At 48.8% G+C, this 16187-nt stretch overlaps 1 protein-coding gene across 1 annotated transcript in view; it reads left to right on the plus strand.

The window, feature by feature from the left end:
* The window catches only part of LOC140403641 (uncharacterized), a 95038-nt gene extending 80539 nt beyond the window's left edge, over positions 1-14499 (plus strand). The window contains exons 18-20 of the mRNA XM_072491790.1: positions 2813-2918; positions 7282-7380; positions 14013-14499. Coding sequence (XP_072347891.1) covers positions 2813-2918; positions 7282-7380; positions 14013-14264 — 457 coding nt within the window. The 3' untranslated portion in view covers positions 14265-14499. The remainder of the gene's footprint in view (positions 1-2812; positions 2919-7281; positions 7381-14012) is intronic.
* The last annotated feature ends 1688 nt before the right edge of the window (positions 14500-16187 follow it).

Consider the following 16187-nt stretch of genomic DNA (forward strand, 5'->3'; position numbering starts at 1 on the left):
AGAGAGAACAGAGGTTTAAAAAAAATTTAGAGTACCAATTCATTTTTCCAATTAAGGGGCAATTTATCGTGGCCAATCCACCGACCCTGCACATCTTTGTGTTGTGGGGGCGAAACCCATGCAAACACGGGGAGAATGTGCAAACTCCACACGGACAGTGACCCAGAGCCAGGATCGAACCTGGGACCTCAGCGGCGTGAGGCAGCAGGGCTAACCCACTGCGCCACCGTGCTGCCAAAACAGAGTTAACATTTTGAGTCCTTCGGCTCTTCATCAGAACTAAAGAGAGGAGGAACTCAGTTGGATATTAAACTGTAGCTGCGGGGGAGATTGCAACAAGATGTAGCAACCTCATGAACAAGAGGCAGTGAGGGAGGGGAGCAGGGGGAAGGGAGGGTCAATACACTGAAGTAATACATGTATGGAATATTTAACTAAAGAGGTTTAGGATGAAGGAGAGAGTTCACAGTCTAAAGTGGTTGAACTCAGCGTTGAGTCCTGAAGGCTTTAACGTGCCTCATCGGAAGATGAGTTGTTGCTCGCCCAGTTCGCGTTGGCTTCGCTGGAACATTGCAGCAGGCCAAGGACGGACATGTGGACATGAGAACAAGATGGCGAGTTGAAATGGCAAGCGACAGGAAGGTTTGGTTCCTGCGTGCGCACTGAGCGAAGGTGTTCCGCAAAACGATTGCCCAGTCTACGTTTAGTCTCCCCAATACGGAGGAGACCGCATTGGGAGCAGCAAATACAGTGGACCAAATTGGAGGAGGTGTAGGTGAAATGTTGCTTAACCTGAAAGGTGTGTTGGGGATATTGAATGGTGAGGAGGGAGGAGGCGAAGGGGCAGGTGTTAGACCTTCTGCGATTGAAAGGGAAAGTGCCATAAGAAGGGGATGGGGAGATGGGGGTGATAGAGGAATGGGTGTCACGGAGGAAGTGGTCCTGTAGAATACTGACATGAGATGCAGGTGGCTCATACTTCCTCTTGGCTGGATTATGGGTTTATGGAACAGCTGTGGACCGGAACAGGACAGATAATAAAATAGAACAACTAAAAACACATAATGTTTTCAATAGCCGAACTTTGGAAACTGTGTCCAAGGGCGCCTCAAAGCCAGAGGTGATTGCAGCCCACCAAACACAAGCCCATTGAAACGGGTGTCCACCGTCTACACGTCTCAACAGTAACCCATTGATCTTAAGTGGCGTCCCTTTAGGCGGGGGGGGGGTTTCACTCATGTTAGCAACCTCCGTCACCTCTGACCTCTGTCAACTCCGACCTCCGTCAACTCCGGCAACAAACTAGGCCCCAGGCTTTTGTCTTTCTTCTGGATACCAGCCTATGTGGTCGGGGGGGGTGGGAGTGGGGGTGGGGGGCGGGGGGTGGGGGGGGTGGGGGGGGGGAGCTGGTACAGATGTTATGCAAGTCTGCACCTCCCAAACATTCCTAAAAGCAACAGATGAAGAAAGCTGATCTTCCATCTTGTGGATGTTGCAACCTGAGGTCAATGTGGCCCAGGCGCGAACAATGACCCACATTCCACAGCGAGTGTAAGGCACTTGAACCAGGTCTGAAATGTAGGGTCAACACCCAGTCCTCATCCCTCTGTCTCTCCCAGCTTCACTTGCACACCCCAATTTCCAGTGCACAGTCCTGCACCCCACTGTCATGCTCCCTCCTACAGAATGGTTCCACTGTTCACACCAAGCTCCCAGTGGTCCAGCGCTCTTTCCACTCCAGTAAAAGGTGTATTGAGCCTCGTGAACAGATCCTGTGTCGGCTAACCAGGCAGAGCAGTAACGTCGGCACCAACCTTGTATAGCTCAGGGTATCCCTGGAGTACTGGCCGATATTTGTCCCTCAATCACTATCACGTGGAATAGATTAGCCGTTCATGCTGTTTGTGCGAGTTTATTGTGTGTAAATTGGCGACTGTTTTTCCTACATGGAACAGGAGCAGGCCATTCAGCCCATCGAGCCCTACTCCGCCATTCAATTAGATCGGACCCAATCTACCTCATTTCCACTTTCCCACGCTACCCCCATATCCTTTGATGTAATTTGTCCAGAAATCTCAATTTGTCTCTGGGGTAGGTAATTCCAAAGATTCACCACCCTCTGCGTGATGAAATTCATCCTGCATCTTAAACGTTCTACCCCTTATTCTGAGATTATGTCCCCTGGCTCTGGACACAGTTGGGAGAAACATAGAATCAATTTGGCCCATCAGGCCTGCACCGACCCTCCGAAAGAGCACAATACCTAGGCCCAAACAGGCAACGGAATGTGGCGACTAGGGGCTTTTCACAGTAACTTCATTTGAAGCCTACTTGTGACAATAAGCGATTTTCATTTCTTTTTTTTTTCATTTCTTCGAGACCCAATTTCTCCAATCTCTCCTCATAGACAATCCCGCCATCCCAGGCTGTAATGTGAGACATCTTACTACAGTGAAAGACTCTGAATAAAGTTCTTTCATTTGCTCTATATCCTTATTTTGGAGAAAGGTCAGTGACATCGTTCCATATCACAAACTCATGTAAATATGAGTGAATATTACAGGCCATCATCAGCATTATCCCATATTCAAACTACTGCATGCATGCAATATAGGAAACTATTCTAAACATCATCCTATATTACCAACTACAATAAATGACCCTACCACTGCCAACATTACGGACGCGACGATGAAGATTCAAAATTTAGGAAACATTTGAGGTGTTTTTTCCAGCATTAATATGAAATGTGTGTACAATCTCCGACATTTCAATTTGCACTATTTACAGTGCACTATCATTGGCTTCCTAGGTATGAATCGTGTGGGAAACCAGACTCCGTTGATTATAAGCAATTCATCGCTGAAATTGAATCCATATTCACACTCGAGCATCTTGAGAAGTTCCCTCGGGCAGAGGTATGATCAGAGGCCTTAACAAATGTTCATTTCCATCTCTTACCGGAGATATTAGATCTCATGTGAAAATCACCATCTTTCAGGCTGAAAGGTTTATCCCGTTAGCGATTCACAGCAGAATTGTAAACATTCATGTGTGAAATTCGCAAAGGATATCTTGCTCTAGAAACTCCTCTGTTTCTGTGGCTTTCTGTATATAGGAGCCCTCAGGGCTGGTTTCAATTTACTAAACGCAGCGTTTAACTCCAGCGTCATTCTGATGAAGAGGAGAAAATTAGATCAACCAGGGTTGCCCCTCATTTTATGTGAGTGTTTGTGTGTCTCTTTATCTGTGTGTATTGGTGTATGGCTATGTGTTTATGGGTCTGTGTCTGTGTATAATGGTGTATGGCTGGGTGTTTGTGTGTGCATGTGTGTGTCGGTGTATGGCTATGTGTGGGTAACGGTGTATGGCTGTGTGTCTGTGTATGTGTGTGTATATCGCTGGCTTTGAAAGCAGACCAAGGCAGGCCAGCAGCACGGTTCGATTCCCGTACCAGCCTCCCCGAACAGGCGCCGGAATGTGGCAACTAGGGGCTTTTCACAGTAACTTCATTTGAAGCCTACTTGTGACAATAAGCGATTTTCATTCATTCATTTCATTCATCAGTATATTGCTGTGTCTGTGTGTGTGTATGTGTGTGTGTCTGTGTCTGTGTGGGTAATGCTGTATGGCTGTGTGTTTGTGTGTGCATGTGTGTGTCGGTGTATGGCTACGTGTGGGTAACGGTGTATGGCTGTGTGTCTGTGTATGTGTGTGTATCAGTATATTGCTGTGTCTGTGTGTGTGTCTGTGTATGTGTGTGTAATGGTGTATGGCTGGGTGTTTGTGTGTGCATGTGTGTGTCGGTGTTTGGCTATGTGTGTGTAATGGTGTATGGCTGTGTGTCTGTGTATGTGTGTGTATCAGTATATTGCTATGCCTGTGTGTGTGTCTGTGTATGTGTGTGTAATGGTGTATGGCTGTGTGTTTGTGTGCGCGTTTGTGTATGTGCGTGTGTCTGTGTATGTGTGTGTAATAGTGTATGGCTGTGTGTTTGTGTGTGCGTGTGTGTATGTGCGTGTGTCTGTGTATGTGTGTGTAACGGTGTATGGCTGCGTGTTTGCGTGTGTGTTTGTGTTTGTGTATGTGTGTGTAATGGTGTATGGCTGTGTGTTTGTGTGTCGGTGTTTGGCTATGTGTGTGTGTGTGTACCAGTGTATGACTATGTGTGTTTGTGGTTTGTGTGGCTGTGTGTGTGTGTGTGTCTGGGTATGTATGTGTGTGTATCGGTGTATGGCTATGTCTGTATGTGTGTGTGTGTGTCTGTGTATATGTGTGTTTAGGTGTATGGCTAGCTGTGTGTGTGTGTCAGTGTATGGCTATGTGTGTGTGTGTGTGTCAGCGTATGGCTATGTTTGTGTGTGTGTGTCAGTGTATGGCTATGTGTGTGTGTGTGTGTCAGCGTATGGCTATGTTTGTGTGTGTGTGTCAGCGTATGGCTATGTGTGTGTGTGTGTGACAGCGTATGGCTATGTTTGTGTGTGCACTTGTGTGTCTGTGTAAGCATGTCTGTTTCTGAGTGTGTACCTGTGTGCGTGAGTGTATGTGTGCACATGAGTACTTGTAAGTGTCTGTATGTCAGCACATGTTTATCTACGTGTGTGTGTATGTATATTTGTTTCTGTGTGTGCATATATATCTGTTTCTGTGTGACTGTGTCCATGTGTGTTCAAGACCGCATATGTGTCTGAATCAACATGCATTGTAAATGACAGACTCTGGTAGGGACATTAGAGGGACAAGGAACCAGGAATTAGCAGAAAAGAGCAGCAAGCGAGCAGAGGCCAGAGAGTTATAAACAGCAAACATGCAAAAACTGCAGAGTTTGGTTCAGGAAAATGATAAAATTGACAACGAGTTTTTAAATTGTACATGCATCACGGCCCATAGGGTAAACAATAAGATCGGAGAACTGTCACATGGCACTGTGACGTGACTGCATTAACAGAGACATGATTCAAAGTCAGCAAAGGGTTCCTGATATTCCTGGTTATCAAGTATTTAAGAATGATTCAGAAGGAAAAAAAATGGATGGCGGATCGTGTGTGCCCATCAGCGCCACTAGAGAGTTGGTGGTTGACGCTAGTACTGCATCCGGCCCGAGCTCTCAGATGGGGTTTCCAGCTTTCTGTACCCAGCCCTTTCTGAATAAAGGGGCTACATTTGCTACTTTTGAATCTAATAGGCCCTTCCCCGAATCTAGGGAATTTTGGAAAATTAAAACCAACGCACCAACTACTTCCCCAGATGCTTCTTCTTAACCCTCGGATGAAGTCCATCAGGACATGGGACGTGTCAGGCTGCAGCTCCAATAATTTACTCAATATCACTTTCCTGGTGATTGTAATTTTCTTGAGTTCTTCTCTCCCTTACACTTCCTGACTTACAGCTATTTCTGGGATGTTGCTTGCATCCTCTATAGTAAAGACCAATGCAAAGTGTTCAGTCCATCTGCCATCTCGTTATTTTCCATAATTACTTTCCCAAACTCTCATTCTAGAGGACTTTGTTAACTCTTTCCTTTTATAACTAACTGTAGAAACTCTCACTATCAGTCTTTATGTTTCTAGCTAGCTTTCTCTCATACTCTAATTCCCCTCCCCCTTATTAATCAAGTAGAGCACTCGCTCATACACTCTTGATACAGAAAAAGCTCCCATACATGAAACCCAGTCAAAGATTTTAAATCCCCTCATGAACAATGTATTCTAAAAACAAACATCTATTTAGTAACTACAGCAAATCCTTTAATATCCTCTTTAAATTGCAATCAAAATGTGAACTCATCATCTCCCTGCACCCCCCACAGCTGATATATGTGCTTTTGAAACTCAGTCAAGCATTCAGAATAACCTCAGTCAGAATAACAGCCCTTGGGAAATGTCAATAATTAACTCTGTGTAACTGTAGCATCAGATGGTAACTTTTCCACGAACTTACACCAGATGGCCTGCCAATTAAAGCAGTCCAGCGGCCGATTTCTTAAAAAAACTCGACTGTTTACTTCAGCTTTTTTATGTTGCTAAGGGTGTGATGATTTACACATGATTTTGAATCATGACATTTAAACAGACTTTACCCTCCCTTCAAGGGCACTCCCTAAATTTGTGACTTCCACATTGCAGTTTAAGGCCCTTGAAACTATAATATTCTTGGTCTTGTTGTGCTAACAAATAATGTTTGCTGAGTCTTCTGAGGTAAGGCAAATATAAATGTTATTGGAATGCATCGCACGGTGAGCTACATCTGACCATGATTGTCAGAAAGAGATCCCAACTCCACAAAAATGCAGCCCAATGTTTCGGGCTGATGACCTTTCGATGAAACTGGAAAAATCTGGTCTTTAGAGTAACGATGAAAAATGCCAAAAATATTGAAGATTAAAAATGGTAATCTGGGTAAAAGTTTATTTCTGTGACACGACTGGAATACAGGAAGGTGGAGGTCATGCAGGGAATATTCCTGGGCATATTCCTTTGCAGGGAAACTATATATTGTCCCTAGATGACAACAGGAGTCGAAGGTAAAAGTGAAACTGAAAAATAAGCTCATGACAGATTTGCAAGGATACCAAATCTCAAAGGGAACAAGTTATACTGCACGAGAAGAGGGTGCTGATTGGTTGGCAAGTTGGTTCTGATCGGTAGAGGTTTTGCCATTGAGAATGCACTTGGGAACAGTTAACTGCCAAGGTTCTGTGTTTAATTTCAAACCGGGCAGGTCAACTCTGATTGGTCAGGGCATTGCAATGGGGAATGAAGCAGGGAATGGCTGTGCACATCCCCCCCCCCCCCCCCCCCCCCCCCACAGTCACCCGTCCCAAACTTTTGTTTCATTGAGAAAGGAACCATGAATGGACATGTCCTCTTCTGTTTGCAAGGGACAGGGCTCCTGTGCATGCTTCTATGACCCATAAGTGGGCTACATTGCGAATCCAATTGATCATCTTAAGCTGTCATTGTAATTCTTAGCACATCTCGGGACTGCTTAGCAAGTGTTGTCCAATCGCAGAACCACATCTAACGTTGGACGTTGAGTGTGTGTGTGGGGAGGGGGGGGGCATTTTCCAGCCCCGCCCGCTGGCCGGATCTTCCAGTCCTGCTAAAGTCAATGGACTTATGGCTGGCTCGCCATATCGACCGCGGGCAGGAGCAGAGAATCCTGGACCAAGTTCTGGGTTTTGCAGGCACCGGGATGGTTGTGTATGGTCAGTACTTTGTTATTTGGTCAGCACTTTGAATTTATTCGGAATGTTTGCTCACTGATGTTCCCGCCCTACAGGTTACCCAGTACAAGCCACCTCCGGATTGGGAGCTGAACGTGCTGTCGACGGAGGAGATCACGGTACTCCAGAAGGCCTTGGCCAGACTGGCAGAAACGGTACGCATACCGGGAGGGATTTGAGAATGATTGCTTAAAGGTAGCTGAGGTAGTGAGAGGTGGAGTACGCTGCTGGTAGTAGGACTGGACTAGCAGCGCAAAGGCCGTGTGTTCAAATCCCACCTCAAGATGGACACTAGAATTCAATAAATTTGTTAATTTGTGGGTTGGGAACAGAAAAACGACATGGAGTCAGAGAGCTACAGAGTTTTACAGCACAGAACGAGGCCCTTCAGCCCATCCTGTCTGTGCCGGCCATCAAGCACCCATCTACTCTAATCCCATTTCCCAGCACTTACTCCGTAAGCCTTGTATGGCTCTGGCGTTTCAAGCGCTCATCTAAATGCTTCTTAAATGTTGTGAGGGTTCCCGCCTCTACCACCCTTTCAGGCAGCGAGCCCCAGATTCCCACCACCCTCTGGGTGAAAAAGCTTTTCCTCACATACCCTCTAAGCCTCCTGCCCCCAGACTTAACTCTACGCCCCCTGGTCATTGACCCCTCTATTAAATGGAAAGGTTTCTCCCTGCCTACCCTATCTCTGTCCCTCATGCTTTTGTCCACCTCGATCCGGTCCCCCCCCTCAGCTTTCTCTGCTCCAAGGAAAACAGCCCCGGCCTAACCAGCCTCTCTCCGTAGCTGAAAGGCTCCAGCCCAGGACACATCCTGGCGAATCTCCTCTGCATCCTCTCCAGTGCAAGTTTCCGAGTTGTCATAAAAAACCAACAAGTTCTCACTCTAGAAAGAAACCAGCCATCCCTCACCAATTCAGCTGGCAAGCGTCTTCCGTCTCACACCGCGTGGCCGGTTTTGAATGATCTCGATCCACCTGGGCAGCACGGTAGCACAAGTGGATAGCATTGTGGCTTCACAGCGGCAGGGTCCCAGGTTTGATTCCCCGCTGGGTCACTGTCTGTGCGGAATCTGTACATTCTCCCCGTGTGTGCGTGGGTTTCCTCCGGGTGCTCCGGTTTCCACCCACAGTCCAAAGACGTGCAGGTTAGGTGGATTGGCCATGATAAATCGCCCCACCCAAAAAAAAGGTTAGGGGGGTTATTGGGTTACGGGGATAGGGTGGAAGTGAGGGCTTAAGTGGATCGGTGCAGACATGATGGGCCGAATGGCCTGCTTCTGCACTGTATGTTCTATTCTTGTGATACCGTCAATTCACTGTGAGACCGTGAGAACGAGTGAATATTTGGCTTTATTATCCATGAACTCGCCTGCCAGTGTCGGTTGTACAAATGAGTGCCACCCACAGGTGGCCGGTCTATATATTGCCCTGGTGAGGGCGGAGCCAGAGGCGGAGCCCACCGGGGTTCCAGTACAGTACCTGGAAGTAGACCGTATCATCATTTCCAGGTCATAGGTCACAGCACTATACAGACAGTTCATTCTTAGGTGAATACATTCACCACAATTCTATTCTATTCAATATTCACCTCCAGAGATAATAGACAATAGTGTTGCTCACACCCTAAGCAAAAAAAAAAAATTAATACGCGAGTCAGGTGCATCCATCTTGGAATGACAGGAAGCAGGATTCAAAATCTCAGGGAGGTTCCATTGCAAACTCCCAATCTTTAAAATAAAATTATGCCTTCATGGGGCCTGGGCGTTGCTGGCATTTGTCGCCCATCCGAAATTGTTCGGCCATTTCAGAGGGTATCGCTGTGGGTTTGGAGTCAAGCCACGCCCCCTGGTGGCAGGAACCAATCAAATTAATTGACGTCCTGTTGAGGCCCACTGAAGGAGGCTGACTGGGATTTTCTGTTGCCGGCCTCCAGGCTCCCTCAATTGGGCGGGGCCTGGCCACCCAGTCTGTCCTAGACGCCCTGCAGCCTCTCCTGCCGAGTCACTCCCCCCCCCCCCCCCCCCCCCACCCCCCCACCCCCAACCACATCCCTCCCCTCCATTTTGAAGTGCCCTCACTGTCGCTCCTTACTTTGAAGCTGGGCGGCCTCCAACTTCGAGAATTGACTAGTCCGAGGAGGGGTTAAAATCAAGGGTGACTTCTTCCTACTCATTTGGGGCGGGGGGGTTCTGACCCACAATCGACCCTGCTGAAGGGGTTGAGAAACCTGCAGGAAAAGACCCCGCCTCTGCAATGATTGACCGGACGTTCTACAGTTTTCTGAAACATTTCGGTCCTCCCTAGCTGCTTGAGGCTTGTTATATCTGACACCACCCAAAATGTAACTCACCCAGGAATTCAGCCAAGCTGCTTTTTGTCCGTGTTTAGATGAATTGGCTGCAGATCACGGAATAAAATAAACATCCCCCCCCGCCCCCACCCAGCCCAATCTTCACGCACCTCAACCATACAACAGCAAACATCCCCCCCCCCCCTCCCCCCAGCCCCTTGGAATACTGCATCTACTCACATTTTTATTTTCCCCGAGAAAGTCGACGAACGGCTGTCACCTCCGGGTGAACCCGACCATTGACCCTCTTGAGGCGAAGTTTATCTTCTCGAGACTGAGAAACCCAGCCATGTTACTAACCCAGGTCTCTACACTTGGGGGCTTCGAGTCCCTCCACATTAACAAGATCCGTCTCCGGGCTACCAGGGAGGCAAAGGCCAAGACGTCGGCCTCTTTCACCCCCTGAATCCCCGGATCGTCCGACACTCCAAAGATCGCTACCTCCGGACTCGGCACCACCCGTGTTTTTAGCACCGAGGACATTGCCTTCGCAAAATACTGCCAAAACTCTCTAAGCTTCCTCAATCTTCCAATTCCTGCCCTCTGCCAACTCCGGAACCCACCATCTAGCCTACCCGGTCCAAACCGATGATTATTATAAATCGGGGTCCAAATCGATGCTCCCTCCACCCTCTTATTTCTCCTCCATTGCCCCCAGATCCTCAGAGCCGCCACCGGACTTGTGGAGTATCGGGCCGGCGAGAACGGCAGAGGTGCCGTTACCAATGATCCCAGACTCGTGTCTTTACATGACGCCGCCTCCATCCGCTCCCATGACGACCCCTCCCCCACTACCCACTTCCTAATCTTGGCTATATTAGCTGCCCAGTAGTAATTGCAGAAGTTTGGCAGTGCCAACCCACCCTCACCCCGACTGCACTCCAGCAACACTTTCTTCACTCGCGGGGTTTTACTCGCCCACACAAAGCCCAAAATAATCTTATTCACCCGCTTGAAAAAGGCCCTTGGGACGAAGATGGGGAGGCACTGAAAGACAAACAGAAATCTGGGGAGGACCGTCATTTTCACGGTCTGTACCCTCCCCGCCAGTGATATCGGCAGCATGTCCCATCTCGTAAAGTCCCCTTCCATTTGTTCTACCAACCGGGATAGGTTTAACTTGTGCAGTGCCTCCTATTCCCGGGCCACCTGGATTCCCAGATACCGAAAGCTCTTCCCTACCATTCTAAGAGGCAGCTCTCCCAGTCTCTTCTCCCGTCCTCTTCCCTGGATCGCAAACATCTCGCTTTTCCCCATGTTCAATTTATACCCCCAAAAATAGCCAAATTCCCCCAAGATTCGCATTACCTCCCCCATCCCCTCCAATGGGTCCGAAATGTATAAGTGCTCCCTCAGTAGCCTCGTGTCCGGGGCCTCCGAGTATCTCCTGTCCACCTGGAGTATCTCCTCCACTAACCTGTCCCTCTCAGCCCGTTCCGCCTTTTCTCTGTGGGCCCGTAGCGAGATTAATTCCCCTCTGACCACTGCCTTCAAAGCTTCCCAGGCCGTCGCTGCAGAGACCTCCCCATATCATTTGTTTCCAGGTAGTTCTGGATGGACTTGTTAACCCGCCCACAGATCGCTTCGTCCGCTAGCAACCCCACATCCAGTCTCCACAGCGGACGTTGCCCTCTCTCCACACTAACCCGTAGATCCACCCAGTGTGGGGCATGATCCGACACTGCTATTACACTGCCAAGTACTCAGTCTCCATCACCCCCGGTATTAGCGCCCTGCTCAGAACAAAAAAGTTGATGTGAGAGTATACCTTGTGGACATGCGAAAAAAAGGAAAACTCCTTCGTCCTCGGCCGTGCAAACCTCCATGGGTCTACTCCCCCCATCTGTTCCATAAAACCCTTCAATTCCTTTGCTGCAGCCGGCCTCCTCCCTGTCCTGGATTTTGACCGGTCCAATTCCAGATCAATGACTGTGTTGAAGTCCCCTCCCATGATCAGGCTATGTGACTCCAAGTCTGGGATCTTACCTAACACCCGCCTCATAAATTCCACGTCATCCCAATTCGGAGCATATATGTTCACAAGTACCATTCGCACCCCCTCCAGCTTCCCACTCACCATTATGTACCTACCCCCCGTGTCTGACACATTTTCCCTGCCTCGTTTGCTGATCAAGATCGCTACCCCCCTGGTCTTTGAGTCCAGCCCTGAGTGAAACACTTGGCTAACGCACCCCTTCCTCAATCTCGTCTGGTCTGTAACCTTTAGGTGTGTCTCTTGTAGCATTGCCACGCCAGCTTTCAGTTCCCTCAAATGCGCGAACATGCAAGCCCTCTTGACCGGCCCATTCAGTCCTCTCACGTTCCATGTGATCAGCCTGGACGGGGGGGGGGCTTCCAACCCTGCCGACTAGCCATCGCCCTTTTTAGGCCAGCCTCGAGCTCGCACCCTCCGCTTGAGTCCCCACTCGGGCTGTCACCGTTCCCGACCCCCCATTTGTCCCCTAGTAACAATTACTCTCCTGTCAGCAAAGTAGCTCCCCCCCCCATTCCCCCCCCTAGCAACAACACTAGAAACCCAATCACCCAAGTCAAGCTCCAGCTTAACACCTGCTCACCCCCCACTGCGCTTCCGAGAGTCAGCTGACCCATGCTGACTCGATAGCTCCCGCCCCTGGCACCAAGCAGTCTGTCTCCCTATTGTACTCTCCTCTCTTCCCCCCCCCCCCCACATCAATAAACATTTTAAAAGCATCACATCCCCCAGTAAACAAACAACAGAAAAAACAGTGAAGAAACAGTCACTTTAGAAAAATAGTCACCCAAAGAGCAGAACTAAATTCAAAGCCCATCCCCCCCCTAACAAGGCCCCTGCAAGACAGATCAACCTTTAACATCCACACAGCTCATTATTTCACACAGAGCTACTTAAATTTATACAATCCAGCACCACAAATCGCTGCCACAGTACTTCTCCAAGGCTTAAGTGTCTTTTAATTCGCTTCCAGCTTCATTTCTTTAATAAAGGCCCATACTTCATCTGGCGTTTCAAAGTAGAAGTCCTGTTCCTCATGTGTGACCCACAGACAGGCTGGGTACAGCATCCCGAACTTCACCCCCTTCTTAAAGAGGGTCATTTTTGCCCGATTGAACCCAGCTCGCCTCTTGGCCGAATCCGCTGCCAGGTCCTGATAGATGCGCAACTCACCGTTCTCCCACTTGCTGCCCCGGTCTTTCTTGGCCCACCGCAAAACGTGTTCCTTGTCCATGAAACGGTGAAAACGTACCACCATGGCCCTTGGCGGCTCGTTCGCTCTGGGCTTCCCCGTGAGGGCTCTGTGCGCTCTGTCCAATTCCAGGGGTCGAGGGAACGCCCCAGCCCCCATCAACTTCTCCAACATGTCCGTCACATAGGCCCTCGCATCCGACCCCTCACTGCCTTCAGGGAGGCCATCAATTCTGAGATTCTGCCTCCTGGACCTATTCTCCAGGTCCTCCAGCTTCTCCTGCATTCTTTTCTGGCGGTCGTTCATCATCTCCACCTTGCTTTCCAGCACGGTTATATACTCCTCGTGCTCGGCAACTTTTGTTCCACCTCCTGGATCGCTCTTCCGTGGGTTTCCTGATTCTGAACAACTTGATCAATCAAAGCCTTAATCGGGTCCAGCGTGTCCTTCTTCAGCTCGGCGAAGCAATCCTCGAAAAACCTCAACAGCTGCTCCATCGACCACTGCGCCGTCTCCCCGCACCCTTACCCTCCGCCATGCTGTCCCGTGTTACCTGCTCTGCTTGCGTCTCCCTTATAGGACTTTGTCGTCTCCCACTTCTGGTCCAATTCTCCAGACACTGGAGGGGGATTTCTCCTTACTGTCTCACTCTTCACTAATTTATCCCATAAAATCCGAAAAGAAAACGGGGGAAAAAGATCCAAACGTCCATCACAGGCGGGAGCTATCAAATGTGCGACCTACTCCTCCATGGCCGTCACCGGAAGTCGTACCGCTCCACACTGATACATCGAAGTAATTGTTAAACGATAATATTAAAGGTTACGGAGCCTAAGTGGATTGGTGGATGGCCAAATAGATCATAGAATGGTTGAGAGGGGCTGAGTGGCCTTCCCATGATCCTACGTTCCTTGTGCAGTTTATATGGGGCCATCGGAGAACAAACCAAACACTGGGATTCACCCCTGAAGGGTTCCTACTGCAAGTGACACAGGAGGAAAATCACAGGGTGGGGTCGTATGTGGATTTTTTTTCTTTGTATAGTTTTTGTTCATTGAAATATTGGAGGTATGCTGGAGTGGGGTGCAGGGTTTTTTTTTTGACCGGTTTGGGGAAGGTGGGAACGGTGATTGACATGATGTCCCCTTCCGGGTACACGTCCAATTAGAGTTGTGCCCGGGATTTTCACCGCCACTCCCTCCGCTGCCCGAACGCGATTGAAGAATGAATGTTTCTCGTTGGCAGGTGAAGAAGAAACAGCTCCAGCTCTTCCCGCTGTTCGAGGACTACGACCAGCTGAACATAGGCAGCATCACGCGGTCGCAGTTCCACCGCGTGCTGCTGGAGCTGGAACTGGAGGCCCTGCTGAGCCCGCAGGAGATCCGCGTCCTCTGCCAACGGTTCCACCAGAACATCGGCCACCGCCACGACGTCAACTACATCGCGTTCTGCCAAGCCGTCTACGATGCGGCCTGCATGGACAAGAGATTGCCCTAGGCACTGGGCTCTCAATGGGAACATGGAGCCACTCTCGCCGGAACCCTGTGGCCCCTCCATCTCCTGTGCCATGGCTATCACCATTGAGAACTGATCTGCTAAACCCGATGACGAAATAGAAAAGCTCAACACAGCGTTCAAGCGACACGCGCAGCTCCCAGAGTTTGTAGAAAAAACGGTATTTCGGCTTTCGAAATACTCTGATGCCTTCCATAAAATTCAACCATTCAATTTTCCTCGAGTCGTTATCGAATGCTATTTCACTTGAAACAATTGTTGTTATTTTTCTCTGCACTTTGAGATGAAACCTCTGCTCTCTCGGGTGTGCGTAAATTATCTCGGGCACTATTTCAATCAGACAGTCTCCCGCTGCCCTGCCCGATATTCATTCCTCAAACAATGTCACCACAAGATACAGATCATCTAGCCGGGAATGGGAATTGACTGCCGCGCTTTCCTGCATTGCAGCAGTGCCAACGTTTTAAAAATAAAATTAGGGCTTTAGAGCATGCCGGGGATGGAAGAGATGCTTTACTGGTGTTTGAGACAGGATTCCGTAGGGATCTGCTCTGAACCGCAGGAAAGAGGGAGCCAGAGCAGCGAATGCCAACTGCTCAAACTCACACACAGCAGCTCAGCATTCCGAGAGTTTTATTTTTATTCTCCTCCTTTTTCACATTTTCTCCCAAACTTACACCCAACAATAAACAATAATCAGTAACGAATGTACTGTCAATCCCCATATCAATAACAACGATCCCATCCTCCCACCAAACCCCCAAACAGCCCGCATGTTAACATAAACAAATGACAAAAGGAATCAGGAATCACCCATAGACTTTCCGAGAGGTTTAATGATCTTACCAGGTCAGGAAGGCGAGAGGCCAGCTATCCATTCTAAACGCACTTCACAATTTACAGTCATCTCCCCCGACCCTGTTAAATTGGTTCAAGAGTTTACAATCGAAACCCAAGGTATGGTAATGACCCATTTACACCCAGTCCTCCAAATGCAAGAGTTCACTCGTAGTTAACAGGTTCTAGAGTAACATCTCTTCGCAAGTAACTGGACGCTTGTGTCAGAAATGGTGAGATATGGGGAAATGAGTGATCTATGAGTTGCTATCTGACCATAACAAAGAACAAAGAACAAAGAAAAGTACAGCACAGGAACAGGCCCTTCGACCCTCCAAGCCTGCGCTGACCATGCTGCCCGTCTAAAGTAAAATCTTCTACACTTCCGGGGTCCGTATCCCTCTATTCCCATCCTATTCATGTATTTGTCAAGATGCCCCTTAAATGTCACTATCGTCCCTGCTTCCACCACCTCCTCCGGCAGAGAGTTCCAGGCACCCACTACCCTCTGTGTAAAAAACTTGCCTCGTACATCTCCTCGAAACCTTGCCCCTCGCAACTTAAACCTATGCCCCCTAGTAATTGACCCCTCTACCCTGGGGAAAAGCCTCTGACTATCCACTCTGTCTATCCCCCTCATAATTTTGTAGACCTCTATTAGGTCGCCCCTCAACCGCCTTTGTTCCAGTGAGAACAAACCAAGTTTATTCAACCTCTCCTCATAGCTAATACCCTCCATACCAGGCAACATCCTGGTAAATCTCTTCTGCACCCTCTCTAAAGCCTCCACATCCTTCTGGTAGTGTGGCGACCAGAATTGAACACTACACTCCAAGTGTGGCCTAACTAAGGTTCTATACAGCTGCAACATGACTTGCCAATTTTTATACTCAATGCCCCGGCCAATGAAGGCAAGCATGCCGTATGCCTTCTTGACTACCTTCTCCAGCTGTGTTGCCCCTTTCAGTGACGTGTGGACCTGTACTCCTAGATCTCTCTGACTATCAATACCCTTGAGGGTTCTACCATTCATTGTATATTCCCTACCTGTATTAGACCTTCCAAATG

The sequence above is a fragment of the Scyliorhinus torazame genome, chromosome 28 (genome assembly GCF_047496885.1).
Source record: "Scyliorhinus torazame isolate Kashiwa2021f chromosome 28, sScyTor2.1, whole genome shotgun sequence".
In the NCBI taxonomy this organism is placed as follows: Eukaryota; Metazoa; Chordata; class Chondrichthyes; order Carcharhiniformes; family Scyliorhinidae; genus Scyliorhinus; species Scyliorhinus torazame.